Raw genomic sequence first — 23,832 nt, 5'->3', positions numbered from 1 at the left:
TGCAACTTTTTTACCATTTTTTATTTAAATTTTTAGGGCCAGCAATTTTGGTTTTGTTTTGTTTTATGAAGTTTCCAATGCAGGATAAATGCCATAATATTTTAGTAAATTGGGAAAAAAAAGCTTTTTTAACTTTTTTTTTTAGTCCCCTTAAGTCCCTTTAGGGGACTTCTGTATTGGTGTGAATTGCGATTTTGCCAGTATTCTATTACATCCTTCAGAAAGAACCTGGCTGCCATGACTGCTGATTGATACCTTGTGATTTCAATGAGTGAGGTGGCGATCAGAAGAGCAGCCCCCTCATGTGTGCAGTCACTATTGACTGTGGCATCTGAAATGCTGGGAATGGAGATATCTGTACTTGTGAAACTGTTCCAAAAATTCCTTACACACCTGGGACATAGAGTTACTTTTAGGTACATGAAAGGGTTAATATTTTGTGTCAGTCCGATTATGCTTTAGGATGGACCACAGATTTCAAATTCAGTTTTTCTTGGCTCGTTATCCCCCATGCTGGTTAGCAAACAATGCAGGATAAATACCATAATATTTTAGTAAATTGGAATTTTTTTTGATGCAGTGATATCAATTAGATATTTGGAAAAATATTTTCAAAACTCTTTTCAACTGATTTTTTTACTTTTTTTAGTCCCCTTAAGTCCCTTTAGTGGCCTACTGTATTGGTGTGAATTGCGATTTTGCCAATATTCTATTACATCCTTCAGACAGAACCTGGCTGCCATGACAGCTGATTGATACTTTGTGATTTCAATGAGTGAGGTGGCGATCAGAAGCGCAGCCCCCTCATGTGCGCAGTCACTATTGACTGTGGCATCTGAAATGCTGGGAATGGAGATATCTCTACTTGTGAAACTGTTCCATAAATTTCTTACACACCTGGGATATAGAGTTACTTTTAGGTACATGAAAGGGTTAATATTTTGTGTCAGTCCGATTATGCTTTAGGATGGACCACAGATTTCAAATTCTGTTTTTCTTGGCTTATTATCCCCCCTGCTGGTTAGCAAATAGGGTGCAGCCTGCCAAGAAAAGTAGAGGAAAGGGACATGGCAGCTGCTGTGAGTACACTCATGGTTCTACGAATTGGTTGGCAACAGGACTAGATTATTGTAGCACAAAAGAGGTTAGGGCCTAAGTGATTCCAAATAACATTACCCCTTAGACTAGTGGTCCCCAAGCCGTAGCTCATGTACCACATATGGCTTGTGAGACCCTGCTGTGTGGCTTGCACTGACGCTAACCTGTCTCTCCTGAGTGATAGGATCCAGCGCAGAGTGAGTGAGAGTGAGGGAGGCCCAAAGATGTGTGTGTGACAATGGGACTCAGGTAAAATGTACTAAAAATGTTATGAAAAGTAAACTGAGATTAGGTATAAAATGAGCAAGCTCTCCATATCACCAAACGGGCTCTGGCCCTTCTAAATGAACTAAGGCTACTTTCACACTTACATTGTTGCTTTCCGGCATTGAAATCCGGCAGAGGATCTCAATACCGGAAAAAAACATTTCCGTTTAGTCCTCATGGATTCTGAATGGAAAGAGATCAGTTCAGGATGCATCATCATCTTCCATTCCGGCAGCACTCCGTTTTGTGACCGGACACAAAACCGATGCAAGCTGCAGTTTTGTGTCCAGTCATAAAAACGGATCCGGCACTGAAAACTATGTAAGTCAATGGTGACGGATGCTTTTTTTGGGGAGCCTAAAAAAAAAACGGATCTGTTACTCATTGACTTTCAAGGTATTTAGTGACGGATCTGTTTTTCCGTTTTGATTTCACACAACTGCATCCTGATTTGCAAAATCGAAACAGATCCGTTTAATTCTGGTATTGAGATCCTCTGCCAGATCTCAATACTGAAATTAACAACGCAAGTGTGAAAGTAGCCTAAGGGGACTTAGGGTGTGTCCTCCTCCACCATCGCCTATACACTCCCACACTGTCAATAACTGAGCGGGTGAGGGGGCCCTCCCTGAGTCCCCTCAGTCAGTTTAGAGGCGCCAGAGTCCTTAATCAGTTTAGTGATGTGGCGTACTGGTACTTGTTAATAAATATATGTGGTGATTGGGTTGTGCAAGGAAGGTGTAATTGTAAGAGTTGTAGTGGAGGGGGGCTATCAGTCAGGCAGTCCTTTTTGTCTATTATGTTTTGAAAATGGCAACCGATGGAGTAGCAGGGGATGCAACCCATTCATCAGAGCCTTCTATTGAAATGTACAGCATCCACACTAGTTTCCTTCACATTCATAAGCTGCACAATCGCAGATAAAAGCTATATGTGACATTAGAGTACAGAGATACTCTACTGCGCACTAGGTGGGATAGTTGCTGATGTAATATCTGGCAAGCTTAGTGCATAAGTCCTATTAATTAGAATAGGACATGTGTGCCATGGTCATGTTGAATGTGGCTCACAATCATCTCTCAGTGCCGAATGTGGCTATTGGGGTATGAAAGGTGGAGGACCACTGCTTTAGACCTTTGACTGTGGGTGAACCCGATTTTTTTGTTTTTATTTTAATTGCTGTACCTTATATTTTCTTCTTAATTTTTTTTTCCAGCTTATCGACGTTTTCTTTTTCCTCTTCCTTTTTGCTGTTTGGGTGATTGCATTCGGGGTTGCTCGGCAAGGAATCTTGAGATTGAATGAGCATCGCTGGGAATGGATTTTCCGTTCTGTTATTTATGAGCCATACCTCGCCGTGTTCGGACAGTACATTGCGGATGTAGATGGTAATTATTGTAGATACCTCAGTTTCCTACCTTTGTATGTATGCAGTATAGAAAAAAAAAAAGTGATTATCGTTACTGTCATTAATCCCATCTTTGCATCTAGGCACCACTATTGATTTTGATCACTGCACGATTAATGGGAATGAATCTAAACCTCTGTGTGTAGAACTGGACAATGACAACCATCCAAGATTTCCAGAGTGGATCACAATTCCTCTAGTCTGTATCTACATGCTGTCTACCAATATCTTACTTGTTAATCTGCTCATTGCTATGTTTGGGTGAGTAAAGAAAAACATACTTATCCGTGTTTTTTTGTGTGTTTTTTTTTTGGGGGGGGGGGGGGGGGAGGGGGAGGGTGGGTTGTGTTTCCAAGAAACAAGTTGGCTTATTGAAAGCATTTTCCAAATTTCCATATTGATGGACCTTGTCTGACTTTAATTCCCCTTAAAGTCAGGGGTGTAATAATAGCTATAACATTTGCTATGGAGTCCAGAGAGGTCGGGGGAGGCCCAGAAAGGTACAATAACATTGTACCATTTTGTGGGAAATAACATTATGGTGGATTTTTGGTATAATGTGGGTCTTCTGATATATTATGCTATTATATTTACAATTTACTCTAATGAGAAGATGTACCTATGTAATCAGAAAAAACTAAAAGAAAAAACCTCCCTATTGTAATAAATTAATATTCAACTTTTAATGCTTCACCTTAAAAACTAAAACCTTGTAACATATAGTATAAAGAAATACAGGTGATAGATACAGGATACTCATAGATGGGACCAAGCTGTTTATGGTCCTTCTTACTCACAGTTGAGAAACCAATTACGGTGGCGGTAATCTTGTCTTTGATAATCGAGACCATGCTCTCCTGTCCCTAGGATCAGGGGCGGATTGGCCATAGACCTTACAGCGAAATTTCCCGGTGGGCTGATGCCCAGGAGGCCCCCTGGGCCCTCCTCACGGCCAGCCAGTAGAAGTTTTTGGAGATGTATTTTGTGATGGTTTGTGGTATTTGGCAATGTTGGGATGGTATAATGTGCCACAATATGGTATTGTTGGCCCTGCCTTCCATCAGTTTGGACCCAACTACAAAGTGGGGCCACTTTTAGTATTTTTTCCAGTCCGCCCCTGCCTAGGATGTTCTTCAAACTATCCCTGTCTACAGGCAGAACACCCTCCCTGAAAAGGGCGACCCCCACCTCTCAGTGGCTAAGCTTTTACTGGATCCTTTGTGTTTACTTATTTCAAAAACAATAGTTGTCCCAATCAAAAGTCCCGAAGCTTGCGTTTCCCCAACAAAAGGTTGATCCGTCATGGAACAGACCCGATATGGGAATAAACAGTGGTCAGCATGCCCTTTCTAAATAGAAAGCCCTTAGATGTAGAGTGCAAAAAACACTGAGCCAAGATGCAGGCACTATTAATAGGCGGCATCTCCTATGTATAGTGCCTGCATCTTGGCTCAGTGCCCTCCTGTCACTGCCCTGGTCCTTGGGAGCATCGGTGTGGGGACTGCCATTGTGAAAAATTATTACAGCCAGAGCTACTAGCACTCCCATCCTCTGCTCTGTTCCTCCTGAACCTATGGCACAAAGAGGATCTCCACCTCTATTACCTTTGTTTTACTAAAAGATCTTTACAGGAGGTGCAGCCGTATTGGTTGTCACCTTTACATGAACTTCTGAGAAAGGACAGGTTATCATATTACCGGCAAAGCAATGTCTTACCTTCAGATAAAATAATTGAAAGGTGACAACGATTATGTCTGTACCTCTCGTCACTTTTGAAAAAATAGCCACCTCAAGAAATTAGATATCTCTGTAAGTATCACTTCCATTACCGGTGTACGTCCTGATTTACTGACAAATGGCCAAGTTTATGTTGTGGGTGGAAATCATCTTTACATGTAGTGTTTTTGTGACTACTAGCATTGGTAGTAATACATTTTTTCCATGCCAGGTACACGGTGGGATCAGTTCAAGAAAACAATGACCAAGTCTGGAAGTTCCAGCGATATTTCCTGATTCAGGAATATTGTAACAGATTGACCATTCCCTTTCCCTTTGTGATCTTTGCTTATTTCTTCATGGTACTGAAGAAGATGTTCAGTTGTTGTTGCAAACAACAAGAAGCGGAGGCTGCACCTTGCTGTAAGTCAGTAAACGCTGCACAGCCCCCAGGACAATTTGCACAGGCATTGGTCATTAAGCCTCTAGGTTAACACATATCACTGAAAAAAAGGGGCATGCCAGGTTAACGGGATTCTGTTACCAGGAAATTCACTGATAAACCAGGCACAATGCCTTGTAGTTCAGCTGATGGTAATGATACCTTTCACCTAGTGATCTGTTTCTTCATTCTAAAGGGAAAAAAACTTTAAATCCATATGCAAATAAGCAGTTGAGTGCACCAAGGGTGGGCCCAAGCCACTCTGGGCTACCTTGCTCCTCCTGCTTCCTCCATCTCCTTTTTGATTGACATGACCAGGTTATTGCATAAACCTACGCCTGGCCCTGTCAATCAATAAGGAGAGGGGAGGACTGGCAGAGGAAGCAGGAGGAGGAAGGATGCACAGAGTGGCTTGTGCTCTGCCCTCGGTGCACTTAACTACTGATTTGCATATGGATTAAAGGTACTTTTTCTCCAGAATGAAGCAATGGCGTCAGACCCCTATCAATCACATAATGATGACCTACTGGTCATCAGTATTAAATACGTGGACAACCCCTTTAAATCTGCTCAGTGGGTTTTTGTGTACATTTGTATAATCATGGCTTCCAAAATCATGAGTAAGGCTCTTTTGACATCTGTATTGATAGCCTCTGTGGGTCTTCGGTCAAGGTTTCCATCACTTTTGATGGCAAAATAGCACAGCATGCAGGACTATTCTTGGTGCCCAAATATTGGAAGCCTTGACGAAACTCTCACGGACCCAGTCAATTGGGTTTGTCAGACACTTTTTGAACCAATTACATGACAGATCCGGTACAGGTTACAGTTTTTGTAATACATGCAGATGTGAACATACTATAGCCTAATTTCTCTTTTATGTGCATTGTACATTTAAAGGGAGTCTGTCACCACAATTTGCCCTTATAGACCACTTACATAGCGCTGTAGCATAACTATAGATCAGTCAAATGATACCTTTGTCTTTTTGTCTGGATGTTCACCAGGGGCAGAAACTGAGTTTTATTCATATGTAAATGAGGGCTCGCAAGTGCCGAGGGGCGGCGTTCGGGCTGTAAGTGCCCAGGCCGCTCTTCCTTCTTCTCACATAACCCCTCCCCAGCCTGTTGTGCACTGTGATGACTATTGTGGGCAGCAGCATCATTCCATGCAGTGCGCATGCGCAGGTGGGATATCGGCCAGTACACTGGATGACGTAAGAGGCTTACAGGGCGGGCCAAGCAACAGGCTGGGGAGGGGTTACATATGAATAAAACTCTGTTTTTGCCCCTGGTGAGCATCCAGACAAAAAGACAAAGGTACCATTTGACTGATCTATAGTTATGCTATAGTGCTATGTAAGTGGTCAATAAGGGCAAATTGTGGTGACAGACTCCCTTTAAGGATATTGTGCATTCATATGTCTACTGGGACTTTTATATAAAAAATAAAAAATCAATGGGGGACAAAACGTAACTGAACAGAACGCTCCAAAATGCATTCCATTACATTCTCATACAGGAGATGCCGAGCAAGATGAATCCGTCATGACCCACAATGCAAGTCAATGGGGACGAATCCGTTTTCTCTGACACAATCTGACACAATAGAAAACTAATTTGTCCCCCATTGACTTTCAATGGTGTTAATGACTGATCCGTCTTTGCAATGTTAAAGATAATACAACCGGATCCGTTCATAACGGATGCAGGCGGTTGTATTATCAGTAATGGAAGTAGTTTTGCTGAACCCTGCCGGATCCAGCAAAAACGCTAGTGTGAAAGTAGCCTTACCCTCCACACGAGAATATTGTATGAGTAGCAATGTCCAAACAATATTCTAGCAAGGCAAGTTATTTCTGACTCGGATATGTAAAACATTAAGGGGACAGATTTATCATGATGGGAAGTCAGTTTTTCAGAAGCCTGTGTTGCAATAATTTGGGCCAAATATATCAGATGTTGCGGATTGGATGTGAACCCACTTATCTCAAGTAAGTCTGTTCCGCGGCACCGCAAAAAAATAAAACATGCCCTATTCTTGTCCATTTTGCGGACAACAATAGTGTTGTTCTATAAAAAAAAAGCCATGCTCACAGCCTGGATCCGTATTTTGCAGATCCGCAATTTGCGGACCTCAAAACACTGACGGCCGTGTGCCCTAACACTTCTGTTTTGAGCTGTTACTCCACTTTCTATCCAATCCCAAATTGCAAAAAAAAAAATCAACTTTTTACAAACTTGCAGTGGATAAATCTGGCCTAAATCAGCTTGACAGGCTCACGGACAAATTAAGGGTTCTAGGAGTATGGGGCATTCCATTCATTGGGGGCCCCCAAATAACATGAAGCCCTCCTCCACTACATACTGGAGGACATTTAGTAAGACTCGTACACTGCTTTGGAGTAAACCATGAGGACTTTTCAGTGCAGTGTGCACTGTAGCTTATGTGCCAACATGAACAAGTTAGCCTGTCAATGGGAGGAGAGTGCAACATGTTAAGTGCTCCATCAAATTTCTACAGGTGTAGACATGCCCCTTCTGAGAACCCACCCCATTTCATGTAGGCCCCCTTCCCTTTCATGATGTATTCTCCATGCCCTGAGTGGGGGATTTACCACCTCCTCAGGGAGCTCCGGAGGTCTTGGAGGTTCCAGGAGACATGGCAAGCTTGTACTATAGATATACTATAAAAACTTCTACATAGATACCTACTTACAAACTGCAGCAATGCAGGCCTGACTTCTTCAGGTGGGTCTGCCTCTGTTGAAAATTGCAGTCGGTGCAATGATGTCATCTCACTGCCTATATCACAGAAAAGCACCAGAATGGTGGGCCAGGGAACAAATTGTTCCCTTGTCCTGCCAATGCTGCCAGGTGCTCAACTGTAGCTGTGTTCTGTGGATGCAGACACAATTGAGTGCAGGGGTCACAGAACCTTGGTAAGGCTACTTTCACACCTGCGTTAGGTGCGGATCCGTCTTGTATCTGCCCAGACGGATCCGCACCTATAATGCAAACGCTTGTATCCATTCAGTACGGATCCGATTGCATTATTCTTTTTAAAAAAAGTCTAAGTCAAAACGTATCCGTCCTGACTTACATTGAAAGTCAATGGGGGACGGATCCGTTTTCAACTGCACCATATTGTGTCAGTGAAAACGGATCCGTCCCCATTGACTTACATTGTAAGTCAGGACGGATCTGTTTGGCTCCGCATCGCCAGGCAGACACCAAAACGCTGCAAGCAGCGTTTTGGTGTCCACATCCAGAGCGGAATGGAGGCGGAACGGAGCCAAACTGATCCTTATCCATTCAGAATGCATTGGGGCTGAACTGATCCGTTTTGAACCGTTTGTGAGATCCCTGAAACGGATCTCACAAACGGAATTCAAAACGCCAGTGTGAAAGTAGCCTAAATCGTTCCGGTAACTAAGCCCCCCCACCCCCACCAGTACAGGTACATAGCAGAGCCAAGTGCCCCAATGTTAATTTGGCCTTGGACAGATTAACCACTGCCACTTTTCCACCCACTTTTCTAAACTTGAGTGAGTGGTGTAAAAATATAAAAGATAGAAATTTTTTTTTTTTTGTGTAAATCATCCCAAAAAGTCACAAAGCATTAGGCTGGTTTCACACGGGCGTTGCGGAAAAATGTGCGGGTGCGTTGCGGAAACACCCGCGATTTTTCCGCGCGAGTGCAAAACATTGTCATGCGTTTTGCACTCGCGTGAGAAAAATCGCGCATGTTTGGTACCCAAACCCGAACTTCTTCACAGCAGTTCGGGCTTGGGATTGATGTTCTGAAGATTCTATTATTTTCCCTTATAACATGGTTATAAGGGAAAATAATAGCATTCTGAATACAGAATGCTTAGTATAATAGTGCTGGAAGGGTTAAAAAAAATAAAAACGTTAACTCACCTTATCCCCAAGATCGTGTAGTTCCCGGTCGGTCTCTTCTCTAGCTGTGGGCTTGGGCTGAATGACCTTTGGTGATGTCAGATCACATGCTCCAATCACATGGTCCATCACCATGGTGATGGAGCATGTGATCTGACATCACCAAAGGTCCTTTAGCCACAGCTAAAGAAGAGACCGACCGGGAACTAGGCGATCATGGGGATAAGGTGAGTTAACTTTTTTTTTTTTTTTAACCCTCCCAGCACCATTATACTAAGCATTCTGTAGTCGGAATGCTATTATTTTCCCTTATAACCATGTTATAAGGGAAAATAATACAGTGAATAGACTGTCACCTAGAACCCATGCGTGAAAATCGCACCGCATCCGCACTTGCTTGCGGATGCTTGCGATTTTCACGCAACCCCATTCATTTCTATGGGGCCTGCGTTACGTGAAAAACGCAGAATATAGAACATGCTGCGATTTTCACGCAACGCATAAGTGATGCGTGAAAATCACCGCTCATGTGAACAGCCCCATAGAAATGAATGGGTCAGGATTCAGTGCGGGTGCAGTGCGTTCAACTCACGCATCGCACCCGCACGGAAATCTCGCCCGTGTGAAAGGGGCCTTATAGGGAGACTTTTTGAAGGTAGAAATCAGGAGTTCAGGGCTTGATAAATTCCCCCCAATGTTCCTTCCAGTAAGGCCTCTTTCACACGAGCGTGACTGATTAGGTCAGGATGCGTTTAGCGAAACTCGCACATTTTGCAAGCATGCTCAGTCAGTTTTGTCTTCGATTGCATTCAGTTCAGTTTTTTCAGATAGGGTGCAATGTGTTTTGATGCATTTTTCACGCGCGTGATAAAAAACTGAAGGTTTACAATCAACATCTCTTGGCAACCATCAGTGAAAACCACATCGCATCTGGACGTTTTTCACTGAAGCCCCATTCACTTCTATGGTGCCAGGGCTGGGTGAAAAAGTTAGAATATAGAACATGCAGTTTTATTTGACACAACGCAGAACTGATGCGTGAAAAAAAAAATGTACACAGACCCATTGAAATGAATGGGTCAGGATCAGTGCGGGTGCTATGCGTTCATATAATGCATCGCACCCGAGCGGAAAACTCGCTCGTATGAAAGCGGCCTAACTGTTTTATCAGGTGTCCCTAAGTGTTATGTATTGGTTGTGTTTCTAGGCCATAAGAAGGATGATATCGAGACATTGGCTTGGGAGGCTGTGATGAAGGAGAATTATTTGGTGAAACTGATCAGCCAGACACACAACAAAATGGAGTAAGTGCCCTCTACATGAATATCTGTGCGGGTTTTGATGTGGGATTGTAAGGGAAAAATATTAACACTAGTAGGAGATAATCAGTCTGAAGTGATCACCATAAAAATCTTGTTAACTATTAGAGTTGAGCACGAATATTCGAATAGCAAATTTTAATCGCGAATATTTAGCATATAGCGCTATATCAAATATTCTTTTTGTTTGTTTTGTTTTTGTTCTTTTTGTTTTTTAACACAGTACACATGGGGTGATCATCCCTCCCTTCTTCTAGCTTGTGGGCCAATGAGAAGGCTTTGTCACAGCTTAGCAACATCCCTAGCAACCAATAGAAAAGTTGTCTACCCCTTACTATTGCTGAAAATTCGCAAGCGCAAACATATTGGAGCCCTCTATCTGCATATAAAGCTATTCTAATGTTCTGCCATGCCAACCATTTTCTCCAGTCTCAGGAAACTTATATCAGCTTGAAAAATGGAGCATAAGTGACCAACGCCTGTATTTTGCGCGCATTACGCAAATATTACATTGCCGATTTTCGCAATCAAGAATATAATCTGAAATTCTCAAATATATGACAAATATTCTACAAAATATTTGCAAAATCTCGCGAATTCGAATATTGCCCCTGCTGCTCATCACTCATAACTATAACAGGTTTAGAACTTACAGCCTGAAGAAAAACATGTAATACCTATTTTATTTTTGTTATCATTGAAAACATGGCTACCCGCCAAAATACCTAAATCGGGCTGAGTGCAGGAGAGCGGCTACTGTCTTTTTTAAGTATTCATCACACAGCCACCCTTCTGTCACACACAAACGCTGTTATCCAATATGGAGATATATATTACCATCAGTGTGTTGTATTCTTGGATACTATGTATCACCACACCGTGTAGCTCTCTCCACTTATGGCATGGATAACATATCAATCGTGGGGAGCTATTGCAGAATATTTTATTTGGTGAGTGCTATATTGTTTCGCTCATAAAGCTTCCAGCACCCCTACCACGAGCCCCAATAACTCCCAATCGCCACTACACAAATTCCACATAAACCCTTGCATAATTCTGCGTCTGCTCAGCAGAATTCGGCGAATTCCTCATACACATTAGATTGTCAGCTGGTGCTCCTGAAAATGGCGGAATCAGCTGACAATAGTCCCAGGCTTTTAAAGATCCCTTTCAGTTTGGTTGTACATAGGCTTGCACATAAACCTAATTTGAGCTGCATATAGCCATTAAACGTTAAACAGTTCTGGTCAACTTCTCAACTAGACAAAGACTATTATCTACAGTGGTATTAGTGGGAAAGGGAGCCAGAGCACTGGAACAGAGGGCATTTGGAAAATTGAGAGAGGGCTCTCCCCAAGAGGACTTCCAATCTACAAAGGAAAGGAGAATGAATATAGGTGAGGGTAGAATCTGCTTCTTCAGTTCTGTAGTGGAAACCAGGTTATTGTAGGTTGTAGGCTTTTTTAAAGAGTTGTGTTTTCATGTTGCTTTTTAAAGTCTTTATGGTAGGAGAGTCTTATGTTTTGGGGTAGAAAGTTATTACAATAATTATAATCTTTATTCATATAGCACCGACATATTCCGCAACACTTTACAATCAGGGGGTTCAAGTACAAATATAATCATTAATAACATACCAGAAAACAAGTCAACCATTAAAAGAAGAGGAATGAGGGTCCTGCTCGCAAGAGCTTACAATCTATGAGGAGATAGGGGTGACACAGAAGGTAACAAGTGCTTGTTTTGTACAATGGCCATCTTAACACAATAGGGGAGTAGATATAAGACTGCATGAGCCAGTCAACAGCCAATATCTGTAGTGCTTCTGAGTGCGTGGTGGATACTGATTGATCGGGTTCAGAAGAATATGTGACAGGATAACCTGAATAGATGTGTTTTTAGGAAGCGACTAAAACTGTGGGTGTTATGTATTAGCCTAATTGCTTGTTGTACGGAATTCCAGAGAACTGGTGCAGCTTGAGAGAAGTCTTGGAGTGAGAGGTTCGTATTATGGTGGTGGTTACTCGTAAGTCAATAGCTGAACGGAGAGCACGAGTTGGATGCACCACTATGGGGAGCTTTGTGGGTGAGAATGAGCCGTTAAAATTGAATCCTGATCTTAAAGGGGTTGTCCGGGATTTGGGACCTTTGTCCTATAGTACTGCAGTGTCACACACATCAACAACACCCATGTCCTACCTGATGAACTTACTTCTAATGCCCCCTTTTGCTCCAATAAATTCTCTGCCGGAAGTGAAAGTTTTCTTTTACTCAGTGACGTACCGGGTCCTTTGCAGAGGAGGAAAGCTTCCTCCTTCGCTGCTCAGGGAGCCCGGTGACGTCACTGACAGCCTAGCTAATTATACAAAAGTGTTGGAGGGGCGATAACTAGCCTGGCCGAAATCCCGCTAAGCTCCGCCCCACCAGTCTGGTGACGTCACCGGGTGCCGACAAGGGACCAATCAGAGTGGTCCCTTGCCCACGCTCACTCCAATTGGTTGGTCTATGCAGACCAAACAATTGGAGCGCGGTACTGTAAAAATGCTGGTTTCAGGCTGCAATCTCCACTCAGAGTGGAGATCACTGCCTGAAAGCGAGTAAGTGCCCCCAATTCCCTTTATAAAATAAAAGGCCCTCTCATATGTGCCCCAGTGCCGGTCATCAAGTAGAAAACTGGCAACTCCAGAAGCACCACAGAGTACAACCGACCGGCTAGTTAGAAGGCATGAAGAAAATCTATAAACCGCACCTCCATAAGTGAGAAGCGGTTACTTATGGGAAAGGCTAATCACCAACAAGCAACACCTGAAGCAAGGGGTGTGGCATTCACCAAAACAGACACAATTAGATCCACAATAGAAAAACAGAACCGGCACTCCTTGCAATGCAATAGTGAATTCTTTATTTGCCACTCATAAGAGAAAGTGACGCGCGTTTCGGCACGTGCATAGAAATGAACATAGGCATGTATTTAAATAGCCCGCCCTCGATCACATGATAGAAGCATTCAAGTCATGTGATTGTGACGTCATGTTGGCAAGGTAACAAAAATGGCTTCCTAACATCTAATCTCATACAAAGATACAATAAACATATCAAGCAATAATACTTTTATATTATAATGTGAAACATTACAAAAAACTGGTCACCGCATACTCTCGATTTAACCCTTTGGGTGTCATCGTTTGTAGGCGGTGGATCCAGTAAGCCTCACATCTAAGTAACAACTCAAATACTTCCCCTTCGAGGTGGCAATACTTCTTTGATAATTTGAAAGCGAAGTTGAGACACATTGTGTCTCTGTTGGTGAAAATGCAGCGGGATAGGCAATAGAACATTTTCATTGCGAATTGTTGATTTATGTTTTGCAAAACGATCCTTCATGTGCATCGTAGTCTCGCCTACGTAACAAAGGCCGCATGGACATTTCAACAAGTATACAATGAAAGTGCTATTGCAGGTGAAGTGTCCCTTTATTAGAATTTGTTCCCCAGTGTGTGGATGTGAGATGTAGGGGCCCTTTATTATGCTGGAACAATGGATGCAGCTTAAGCAAGAGAAGGTGCCTTTCCTGACTGTTGACAATACCATTTGTCGGGGGCCTTTTTTGTTGGTACCTATATCCGCTCTAATGATTTTATCTTTTAAATTGCCTGCCCGTTTGTAACATAAATTGGGGGGCTTTGAAACTCTGGAATCTGCGGATAGGACCTAGTCACTACATTCCAATGTTTATTGATAATGGCCCTTACACGGTTAATCCAGGGATGATATTGTACAACTAGGGGGAGTCTCTTTTGTGATGTTTTTACATTACCTACTGGTGCTATTTCACATTTATTTCTTTGTTGTTCTAGTAACCATTCTGGATATCCTCTTTGCCTAAATTTATTAGTCATCTCATCAAGACGAATTCTACGGGTGAGAGGATTACTAACAGTTCTATTAACCCTTTGGAAATGTGAGTAAGGTAAAGATCTATTAGTAGCCGGCGGATGATTGCTCTCATAGCTAAGCAAACTATTACGATCTGTATCTTTAGTGCGCAGGTCTGTGGTACATTTGCCATCTTGGCCTTTTATGACCCAAGTGTCCAAAAAAGGTATTTTGAAAAAATCACAGTGTACCGTAAACTTTAATTCGGGCCATATATTGTTAATATAAAGGAAAAATTCCTTAAATGGTCTCTACGTCACACCGCCATCATCAATAAAACACATCATCAATAAAACGCTTCCAAAAAATAAAATTTTGCTGAAAAAGTAGATGAGGATATACAAAATCCTGTTCAAACTGTGCCATGTAACAATTTGCATATGGCGGTGCGACGTTAGACCCCATCGCGGTCCCGCGGCACTGTTGGTAGTAAGTACCTTAAAAAAGAAAATATTTTCGTTTTAGGACAATGGTCAAGAGGGCAAGAAAAAAATCTTTTTGATGTGATGTATATTGGCTGGTATCCAGCAGTCTCTGCACAGCAGTTAAACCTTTGGTGTGTGTTATAGAGGTGTATAAACTACACACATCAAAGGTCACCAGAACACATTCTGCAACAATATTGATTTTTCTAAGTTCCTCTAAAAAATGTTGGGTATCCCTCAAATAAGAGGGGGCAGTTTGTGTCAAGGGTGTCAAGATTTTTTAAAAAATAGCAGGGGGGGGGGGTCAATATTGAATCTGATGCCGCGACTATGGGTTGCCCAGGTGGACGCTCCATAGACTTGTGCACCTTGGGGAGAGTGTAGAATACTGGCGTGATTGGGTGTTGTTTAATTAGGAATTCTCCTAGTTTCTGATTTTATAATGGCCTTATCCTCACATTCCCGTATAAGGGATTGTAACTCATATTTTATTTTTTATTTTTAAGTATCTCTTTATTTCCATCATCTCAAATTTCATCATCAATAGATAAAAGTTACATTTTTAATCCATCAGAGAGAAAACATTCTAATCTTTTTCTGTACATAAACAAATATTTTTACTCCCCGTTTACCCACCCTCCTACCACCCTTATGGGGAGTAACTCATATTTAATATCAAATACTGGGTCTCTGGACAGAGTTGCATATGTATCCTTATCAGATAATTGGCCAAAAATTTCTTGTATGTAATAATCCTTATCAAGTATCACTAGGGCTCCCCCTTTGTCTGCGGGTTTAAATAATTAATAACTGTATTTGAGCTGGGCTCAAAGTCTTAGAGGATAAATTTAAGACTAAAGAATCGGGTGTACCTGGGAGCGGGTCACTCGTGGAGCATCTGCGTCCCCGATGATGGTGGCTGCCTGCTCTCCTTGTGTTGGCTTTCTTGGACAGCGTCGTCTCCCTAAAAAAACAAATTGCTGACCAGTAGTAGAATCGCTCCCAGATCCTGAGGATGTGTTGCCTGCCCTGCGGCCTGGGCGTCTGGTATTTTGGATAGCAGTACCCGACTTGTCTTGCCATCGGTATATGTGGTTGGTTAAGTAATCCTCTGAATCCCGAATATATTTTGTTCTTTTGGTGGCTTGAATTTGCATTTTCAAATCTGTGCATTGCTTATCGATTTTTAATTTCAATGCTTGTAAGTCCTCCGTCTTTAGACAATCCTTTAGTTGGGCTTCAATGGAATCAGTGGTCTGCTTACTGTTGGCTTTATTGAGGTGATCAATGGTCAAAGTGATCAGATCCAAAGAGCACTTATTTAGGATATTTGCAAATCGAGTGCAGTAATCAGGATTATCGCAGAATAGTGTAGGTCTTAAATTTATCCTCTAAGACTTTGAGCCGAGCTCAAATACAGTTATTACAGAGGGGATTGTCATTTAGTCCTACCGCAACTCTCGACACCTTTAATCTGGACATGGACCATCAACGCTTTTTTCGGTCTATGCGGTTAAAAGCTCACTTTTCTAAAGAGAGAGTCCACATCACAGGACACTAGACATTCTGACGAAATTACTGGTGTATTAACCTTGAAACAATTTGGTTTACGGCTGAAAAGCCAATATATGCCTCCTATAAATGAACACCCTGTGGAAACATACATAGCCTTAGTAAAAAGGGATATAGATGCACTGTTAATCCAATTTAAGCAAGGGGGACAATGTCATTTACATCATAATCTTTCGATTGTAGAAAGACAGATTATTCATCATCTGTTAGATGACGATACACTCATATTTAAACCCGCAGACAAAGGGGGAGCCCTAGTGATACTTGATAAGGATTACTACGTACAAGACATTTTGGGCCAATTATCTGATAAGGATACATATGCAACTCTGCCCAGAGACCCAGTATTTGATATTAAACATGAGTTACAATCCCTTATACGGGAATGTGAGGATAAGGCCATTATAAATCAGAAACTAGGAGAATTCCTAATTAAACAACACCCAATCACGCCAGTATTCTACAATCTCCCCAAGGTGCACAAGTCTATGGAGCGTCCACCTGGGCGACCCATAGTCGCGGCATCAGATTCAATATTGACCCCCCCTGCTATTTTTCTTTAAAAAATCTTGACACCCTTGACACAAACTGCCCCCTCTTATTTGAGGGATACCCAACATTTTTTAGAGGAACTTAGAAAAATCTATATTGATGCAGAATGTGTTCTGGTGACCTTTGATGTGTGTAGTTTATACACCTCTATAACACACACCAAAGGTTTAACTGCTGTGCAGAGACTGCTGGACACCAGCCAATATACATCACATCAAAAAGATTTTTTTTCTTGCCCTCTTGACCATTGTCCTTAAACAAAATAATTTTGTTTTTCAAGATACTTACTACCAACAGTGCCGCGGGACCGCGATGGGGTCTAACGTCGCACCGCCATATGCAAATTGTTACATGGCACAGTTTGAACAGGATTTTATATATCCTCATCTACTTTTTCAGCAAAATTGTATTTTTTGGAAGCGTTTTATTGACGACGTGTTTTGCATATGGCGGTGCGACGTAGAGACCATTTAGGAATTTTTCCTTTATATTAACAATATATGGCCTGAATTAAAGTTTTACGGTACACTGTGATTTGTTCAAAATACATTTTTTGGACACTTGGGTCATAAAAGGCCAAGATGGCAAATGTACCACAGACCTGCGCACTAAAGATACAGATCGTAATAGTTTGCTTAGCTATGAGAGCAATCATCCGCCGGCTACTAATAGATCTTTACCTTACTCACAGTTCCAAAGGTTTAATAGAATTGTTAGTAATCCTCTCACCCGTAGAATTTGTCTTGATGAGATGACTAATAAATTTAGGCAAAGAGGATATCCAGAATGGTTACTAGAACAACAAAGAAATAAATGTGAAATAGCACCAGTAGGTAATGTAAAAACATCACAAAAGAGACTCCCCCTAGTTGTACAATATCATCCCTGGATTAACCGTGTAAGGGCCATTATCAATAAACATTGGAATGTAGTGACTAGGTCCTATCCGCAGATTCCAGAGTTTCAAAGCCCCCCCCATGTTATGTTACAAACGGGCAGGCAATTTAAAAGATAAAAAAAAGGGCCCCCGACAAATGGTATTGTCAACAGTCAGGAAAGGCACCTTCTCTTGCTTAAGCTGCATCCATTGTTCCAGCATAATAAAGGGCCCCTACATCTCACATCCACACACTGGGGAACAATTTCCAATAAAGGAACACTTCACCTGCAATAGCACTTTCATTGTATACTTGTTGAAATGTCCATGCGGCCTTTGTTACGTAGGCGAGACTACGATGCGCATGAAGGATCGTTTTGCAAAACATAAATCAACAATTCGCAATGAAAATTTTCTATTGCCTATCCCGCTGCATTTTCACCAACAGAGACACAATGTGTCTCAACTTCGCTTTCAAATTATCGAAGAAGTATTGACACCTCGAAGGGGAGGTAATAGAGTTGAGCTGTTACTTAAACGTGAGGCTTACTGGATCCACCGCCTACAAACGATGACACCCAAAGGTTTAAATCAAGAGTATGCGGTGACCAGTTTTTTGTAATGTTTCACATCCTAATATAAAAGTATTATTGCTTGATATGTTTATTTTCTTTGCTAGATTTATGTAACTTACATTCTGCAACGTGTCTCCGCAGTGTAATTGATTTACTTATCGCGATCATCGATAAAACAGAAGGATCGTAACTATTAATTGTATCTTTGTATGAGATTAGATGTTAGTAAGCCGCTTTTGTTACCTTGCCAACATGACGTCAGAATCACATGACTTGAATGCTTCTATCATGTGATTGAGGGCGGGCTATTTAAATACATGCCTATGTTCATTTCGATGCAACTTGCTGCTCAATTGTGTTTGACAAAGGCACTTGCATGTGCCGAAACGTGCGTCACTTTCTCTTATGAGTGGCGAATAAAGAATTCATGATTGCATCGCAAGGAGTGCCGGTTCTGTTTTTCTATTGAAGTATTTGGGGCGACGCCTGCTGACTGTGCACCCACACCTCCACGCAGTGCCGCCCGATATCTACAACAAACAATTAGATCCACCGTAAACTTGTCAATTTAACCCACGAGTTGCCAGTCTCTCCGATCTCATGGTACCTGCCATGGGAACGTTCGTGACAGTAGGGGGTGCTACTTCATCCAAGCTGCTTCTATGGGTATCATTATAGTGTTTTGCAGCCAGTTCTGGACAGAATAGGGAGGAGATTGGGGACAGTAAAGACTGTGGAGAATGTGTTAGTTTCTTAGTGTCAATGGCATGCAGATTTTTGAATGTGGGAAGTGTTAATGTGCGAAGATGAAGGACATAGCTATAGGGGAAGCAGCTTCTTTGGGGCCCAAACTCAGAAGGGGCCTACCTAGGGTAAGGACTAAAAAAAATAATTGTCAGGGCCCCCTCAACAGTATTTTACAATTACATTATATACAGTCACACACCGGCGGAGGCGTTAGTCTACATTCCTTGAGTAGTCCCATGTATCTTTGGGTCATCATCACCCGGTGGACCTCAAGCAGAGGGGTTGACTCACAGGCAGTTTGTCTGTATGAGTTCATCACTATCACCCCTCAACACCGCCCCCCCTGCTATCAATGGTTGCCGGTGCATTATACAATTTTGCCACAGCATTGTGATTGGCGTTTTTTGAAACTAGCCACCTCACTATATATTGACCCCCTGAGGAACCCAAGAGTGGGAGAAACGTGTTAGGGTACAGGGACCCGTGAGGGCCAACTAGGGTTGTTGACGAGAGTCCCCACCTTCAGGGGTTGTCTCTGGGCTGAGTTACACTGCAGGGATATCACAGGGAAAGTTTTATCGTCACTGCATTGTCCCTATGATTGACATACGTATTAGATTACTATCTTGGGACATAGATATTTGTTTCTTGTTGACCATTAATATAATTATGTATCGGGAATATTTTGGGTTTATTCTTAATCGGATTAATTTAAGAGTGTTTTTAAGGGTCTTCTTTTCTGCTGGACTTTATTTTGATATTTGTTTAAAGACTCATTTACAAAATGAGAGTTCGTAGTTCTGAGGACAAGAAGTGTGGCAGCCACTCTGAGGGAGAAAGGATGAAATAGTATGAGGGTGTGGGCCTCAAAAGATGGGAATGAGAGTGATGGTACTAGGGAATGACCTGGAAAGTGCATTGTGGGGAAAGAAGTACACATACTTTACCACGATGTCTGTTGTCAGGTCTGTGGGTACGTGAAAAATGTAGGCCACTGTAGGAGAGAGCAGCAGGAGAGGCAGTGTCAGATTGGTGAAGCCAAGTTTCAATGAGGGCCAGCAGGTTAAGAGATTTAGTAAGAACAAAATTGTGAATGTATGGGAGCTTGTTACACACTGACCATGAATTCCAGAGAACACAGTTAAGGGGGAAGAGAGGACACACAATAGATGTTTGAGATTAGCAGGGTTTCTATTGGAGATGGGGAAGGGGTTAAAATGTGAAAATGGTTTGCCAGGTTAGAGATACAGTACAGACCAAAAGTTTAGACACACCTTCTCATTCAAAGAGTTTTCTTTATTTTCATGACTATGAAAATTGTAGATTCACACTGAAGGCATCAAAACTATGAATTAACACATGTGGAATTATATACATAACAAAAAAGTTTGAAACAACTGAAAATGGCATATTCTAGGTTCTTCAAAGTAGCCACCTTTTGCTTTGATTACTGTTTTGCACACTCTTGGCAGTCTCTTGATGAGCTTCAAGAGGTAGTCACCTGAAATGGTCTTCCAACAGTCTTGAAGAAGTTCCCAGAGATGCTTAGCACTTGTTGGCCCTTTTTCCTTCACTCTGCGGTCCAGCTCACCCCAAACCTCTCCTTCATGGTCAAATAGTCCTTACACGGCCTGGAGGTGTGTTTGGGGTCATTGTCCTGTTGAAAAATAAATGATGGTCTAACTAAACGCAAACCGGAAGGAATAGCATGCCGCTGCAAGATGCTGTGGTAGCCATGCTGGTTCAGTATGCCTTCAATTTTGAATAAATCCCCAACAGTGTCACCAGCAAAGCACCCCCACACCATCACACCTCCTCCTCCATGCTTCACGGTGGGAACCAGGCATCCGTTCACCTTTTCTGCGTCGCACAAAGACACGGTGGTTGGAACCAAAGATCTCAAATTTGGACTCATCAGACCAAAGCACAGATTTCCCCTGGTCTAATGTCCATTCCTTGTGTTCTTTAGCCCAAACAAGTCTCTTCTGCTTGTTGCCTGTCCTTAGCAGTGGTTTCCTAGCAGATATTCTACCATGAAGGCCTGATTCACACAGTCTCCTCTTAACAGTTGTTCTAGACATGTGTCTGCTGCTAGAACTCTGTGTGGCATTGACCTGGTCTCTAATCTGAGCTGCTGTTAACCTGCAATTTCTGCGGCTGGTGACTCAGATGAACTTATCCTCCGCAGCAGAGGTGACTCTTGGTCTTCCTTTCCTGGGGCGGTCCGCATGTGAGCCAGTAGCGCTTGATGATTTTTGTGACTGCACTTGGGGACACTTTCAAAGTTTTCCCAATTTTTCGGACTGACTGACCTTCATTTCTTAAAGTAATGATGGCTACTCCAGGTCATGGTATATATCTGTAAAGAATAATTCAAGGCAACTGGACGTACTGTAGATTTCTTGAAAACGTTTCACTCGTTCTTCCAACAAGCTTTCTCAATTCTGAGTGATTGTACAAAAATTCTGGGAATAAATATGTAACTGAATCAACATCTGGTAATTATACCCAGCATTGGGTCAAAGGTGTTGATTCCATTATCCTAATTGGAGTCAGTAGGTGATAAAGACTTCCCAGAAAAAGGTGTCTAGACAGCATTGTATGTGGCAGACAATAGATGTCTAACCCCCCACCTCTATTCAAGCTTGGCTTCTCCATTTTTACGTAGATGGCCTCCTTCACGCCTCGTTTGTACCAGTCTATTCAGTAGGACTATCAGCTGTGTATCCACCTGACTTCTCCACAACGCAACTGATGGTCCCAACCCCATTTATAAGGCAAGAAATCCCACTTATTAAACCTGACAGGGCACACCTGTGAAGTGAAAACCATTTCAGGTGACTACCACTTGAAGCTCAAGAGTGTACAAAGCAGTAATCAAAGCAAAAGGTGGCTACTTTGAAGAACCTAGAATATGACATATTTTCAGTTGTTTCACACTTTTTTGTTATGTATATAATTCCACATGTGTTAATTCATAATTTTGATGCCTTCAGTGTGAATCTACAATTTTCATAGTCATGAAAATAAAGAAAACTCTTTGAATGAGAAGGTGTGTCCAAACTTTTGGTCTGTACTGTATCTTCTGAAGGTAGAAACAAAAGTATGAAGATAACGAGCAAATGGTTGTGTGGTTTATTAGATAGCTTTTTGTGCTGCACCTTGTTGGGTTGAGATGAATCAGGAAGGTGAATAAAGCATGTGAGCTGTACCTGGGAGGGGGAAGGAGAGAGGGGCTGATATGGAGGAAGTTACATTGAGGTGTAACAGTGCATAATAAAATGGATAGAGGAAAAAATGAACATAACTGTAGAAAAGAATGAATGTGTGTAAGTTTTTTTTGCCTTACATACCTGTCTCATGCCTTCTCTAACTGCCATGTTTAACTGCCTGACCATTGTCGAAAGAGGACACCCCACCTCACGTGCCTCCTCTAAGCTGTGTCTAAAATAATAATGTACTGTAGGCAGGGATCTATGGGTAGTCAAGCTTTTTTAAGCTAATTAACTCCTAATTAACCAATTTAAGCAAATATGATGTGTCACTTTATGTGGTGATAACTTTAAAACATTTTTACTTATCAAAGCCATTCTGATATTGTTTTCTCGTCATATATTGTACTTCATAACAGTTAAAAATTTGAGTCAAAATATTTCATTTTTATTTATAAAAAAAAACAGTAGTTTACAGAAACATCCTATTTGTGATCGTAAACCGCTGTATTGGCACACGGCAGGGCGCAGAAGGAATGGAACGCCATATTGTTTTTGGAAGGCAGAAATGACTGGGATAATTTTAAGTTGCCATGTCACATTTGAAAAACCCCTAATGCACCCCTAGAGTAGAAACTCTAAAAAAGTAACCTCATTTTGGAAACTACGGGATAAGGTGGCAGTTTTGTTGGTACTATTTTAAGGTGCATATGATTTTTGGTTGCTCTGTATTACACTTTTTGAGAGCCAAGGTAACAAAAAAATAATTGGCACTGTTTTTATTTTTTGTTATTTACAATGTTCATCTGACAGGTTAGATCATTTTTATAGAGCAGGTTGTTACGGACGTGACAATACCAAATATGATAACTTTTTGGGGTTGCTTGTTTCAGTTTTACATAATAAAGTATTTTTGTAATTTTTGAATACACATTTTGTGATGTAAGGTGACAAAAAAATTGCTTTTTTGACATTTTGTTTATGGTGTTCATCTGAGGGGTTAGGTCATGTGATATTTTTATACAGCAGATTGTTGCGAATGCGGTAATACCTAATATGTATACTTTTTTTTATTTATTTAGGTTTTACACAATAAATGCATTTTTGAAACAGAAACAAATCATGTTTTAGTGTCTCCATATTTTGAGAGCTATAGTTTTTTTTTTGGGGGGGGGGGGCGATTGTCTTTGGTAGCGTCTTATTTTTTGCAGATGAGATGATGGTTTAATGGTTACTATTTTCTTAAAATATTTTTTTACAATGTTCATCTGAGGGGTTAGGTCATGTGATATTTTTATACAGCAGGTTGTTACGAATGCGGCAATACCTAATATGTATACTTTTTTAATTTTTTTTCACTTTTAACACAATAAAAGCATTTTTGAAACAAAAAAAAACATGTTTTAGTGTTTCTATATTCTGAGAGCCATAATTTTTTATTTATTTTTTCGGCCGATTGTTTAATGTAGGGGTTCATTTTTTGTGGGATGAGGTGACGGTTTGATTGGTACTATTTTGAGGGGCATACGCCTTTTTGATCGCTTGGTGTTGCACTTTTTGTGATGTAGGGTGACAAAAAAATGGTTGTTTTAGCACAGTTTTTATTTTATTTTTTATACTGCGTTCAGGTGAGGGGGTGGATCATGTGATATTTTTATAGAGCTAGTCATTATGGATGCGAAAATACCCAATATGTCTGTTTTAATTCTTTTTTCTCTATTTTTTTTTACAATTTTAAGTGTTTTGTTTTGGGAAAGGGGCTTTTTTTCTTTACTTGAAACTAT

At 41.4% G+C, this 23,832-nt stretch overlaps 1 protein-coding gene across 1 annotated transcript in view; it reads left to right on the top strand.

Moving 5' to 3' along the window:
- The window catches only part of TRPM8 (transient receptor potential cation channel subfamily M member 8), a 122,888-nt gene that overhangs the window by 90,569 nt on the left and 8,487 nt on the right, over positions 1–23,832 (top strand). Inside the window, exons 20-23 of the mRNA XM_044304234.1 lie at positions 2,582–2,753; positions 2,857–3,034; positions 4,722–4,912; positions 10,041–10,137. Coding sequence (XP_044160169.1) covers positions 2,582–2,753; positions 2,857–3,034; positions 4,722–4,912; positions 10,041–10,137 — 638 coding nt within the window. The remainder of the gene's footprint in view (positions 1–2,581; positions 2,754–2,856; positions 3,035–4,721; positions 4,913–10,040; positions 10,138–23,832) is intronic.

Source organism: Bufo gargarizans, chromosome 8, assembly GCF_014858855.1.
Source record: "Bufo gargarizans isolate SCDJY-AF-19 chromosome 8, ASM1485885v1, whole genome shotgun sequence".
Taxonomy (NCBI): domain Eukaryota; kingdom Metazoa; phylum Chordata; class Amphibia; order Anura; family Bufonidae; genus Bufo; species Bufo gargarizans.
Note: the sequence above shows the minus strand (reverse complement) of the source record. Positions and strands in the feature narration are given on the sequence as shown.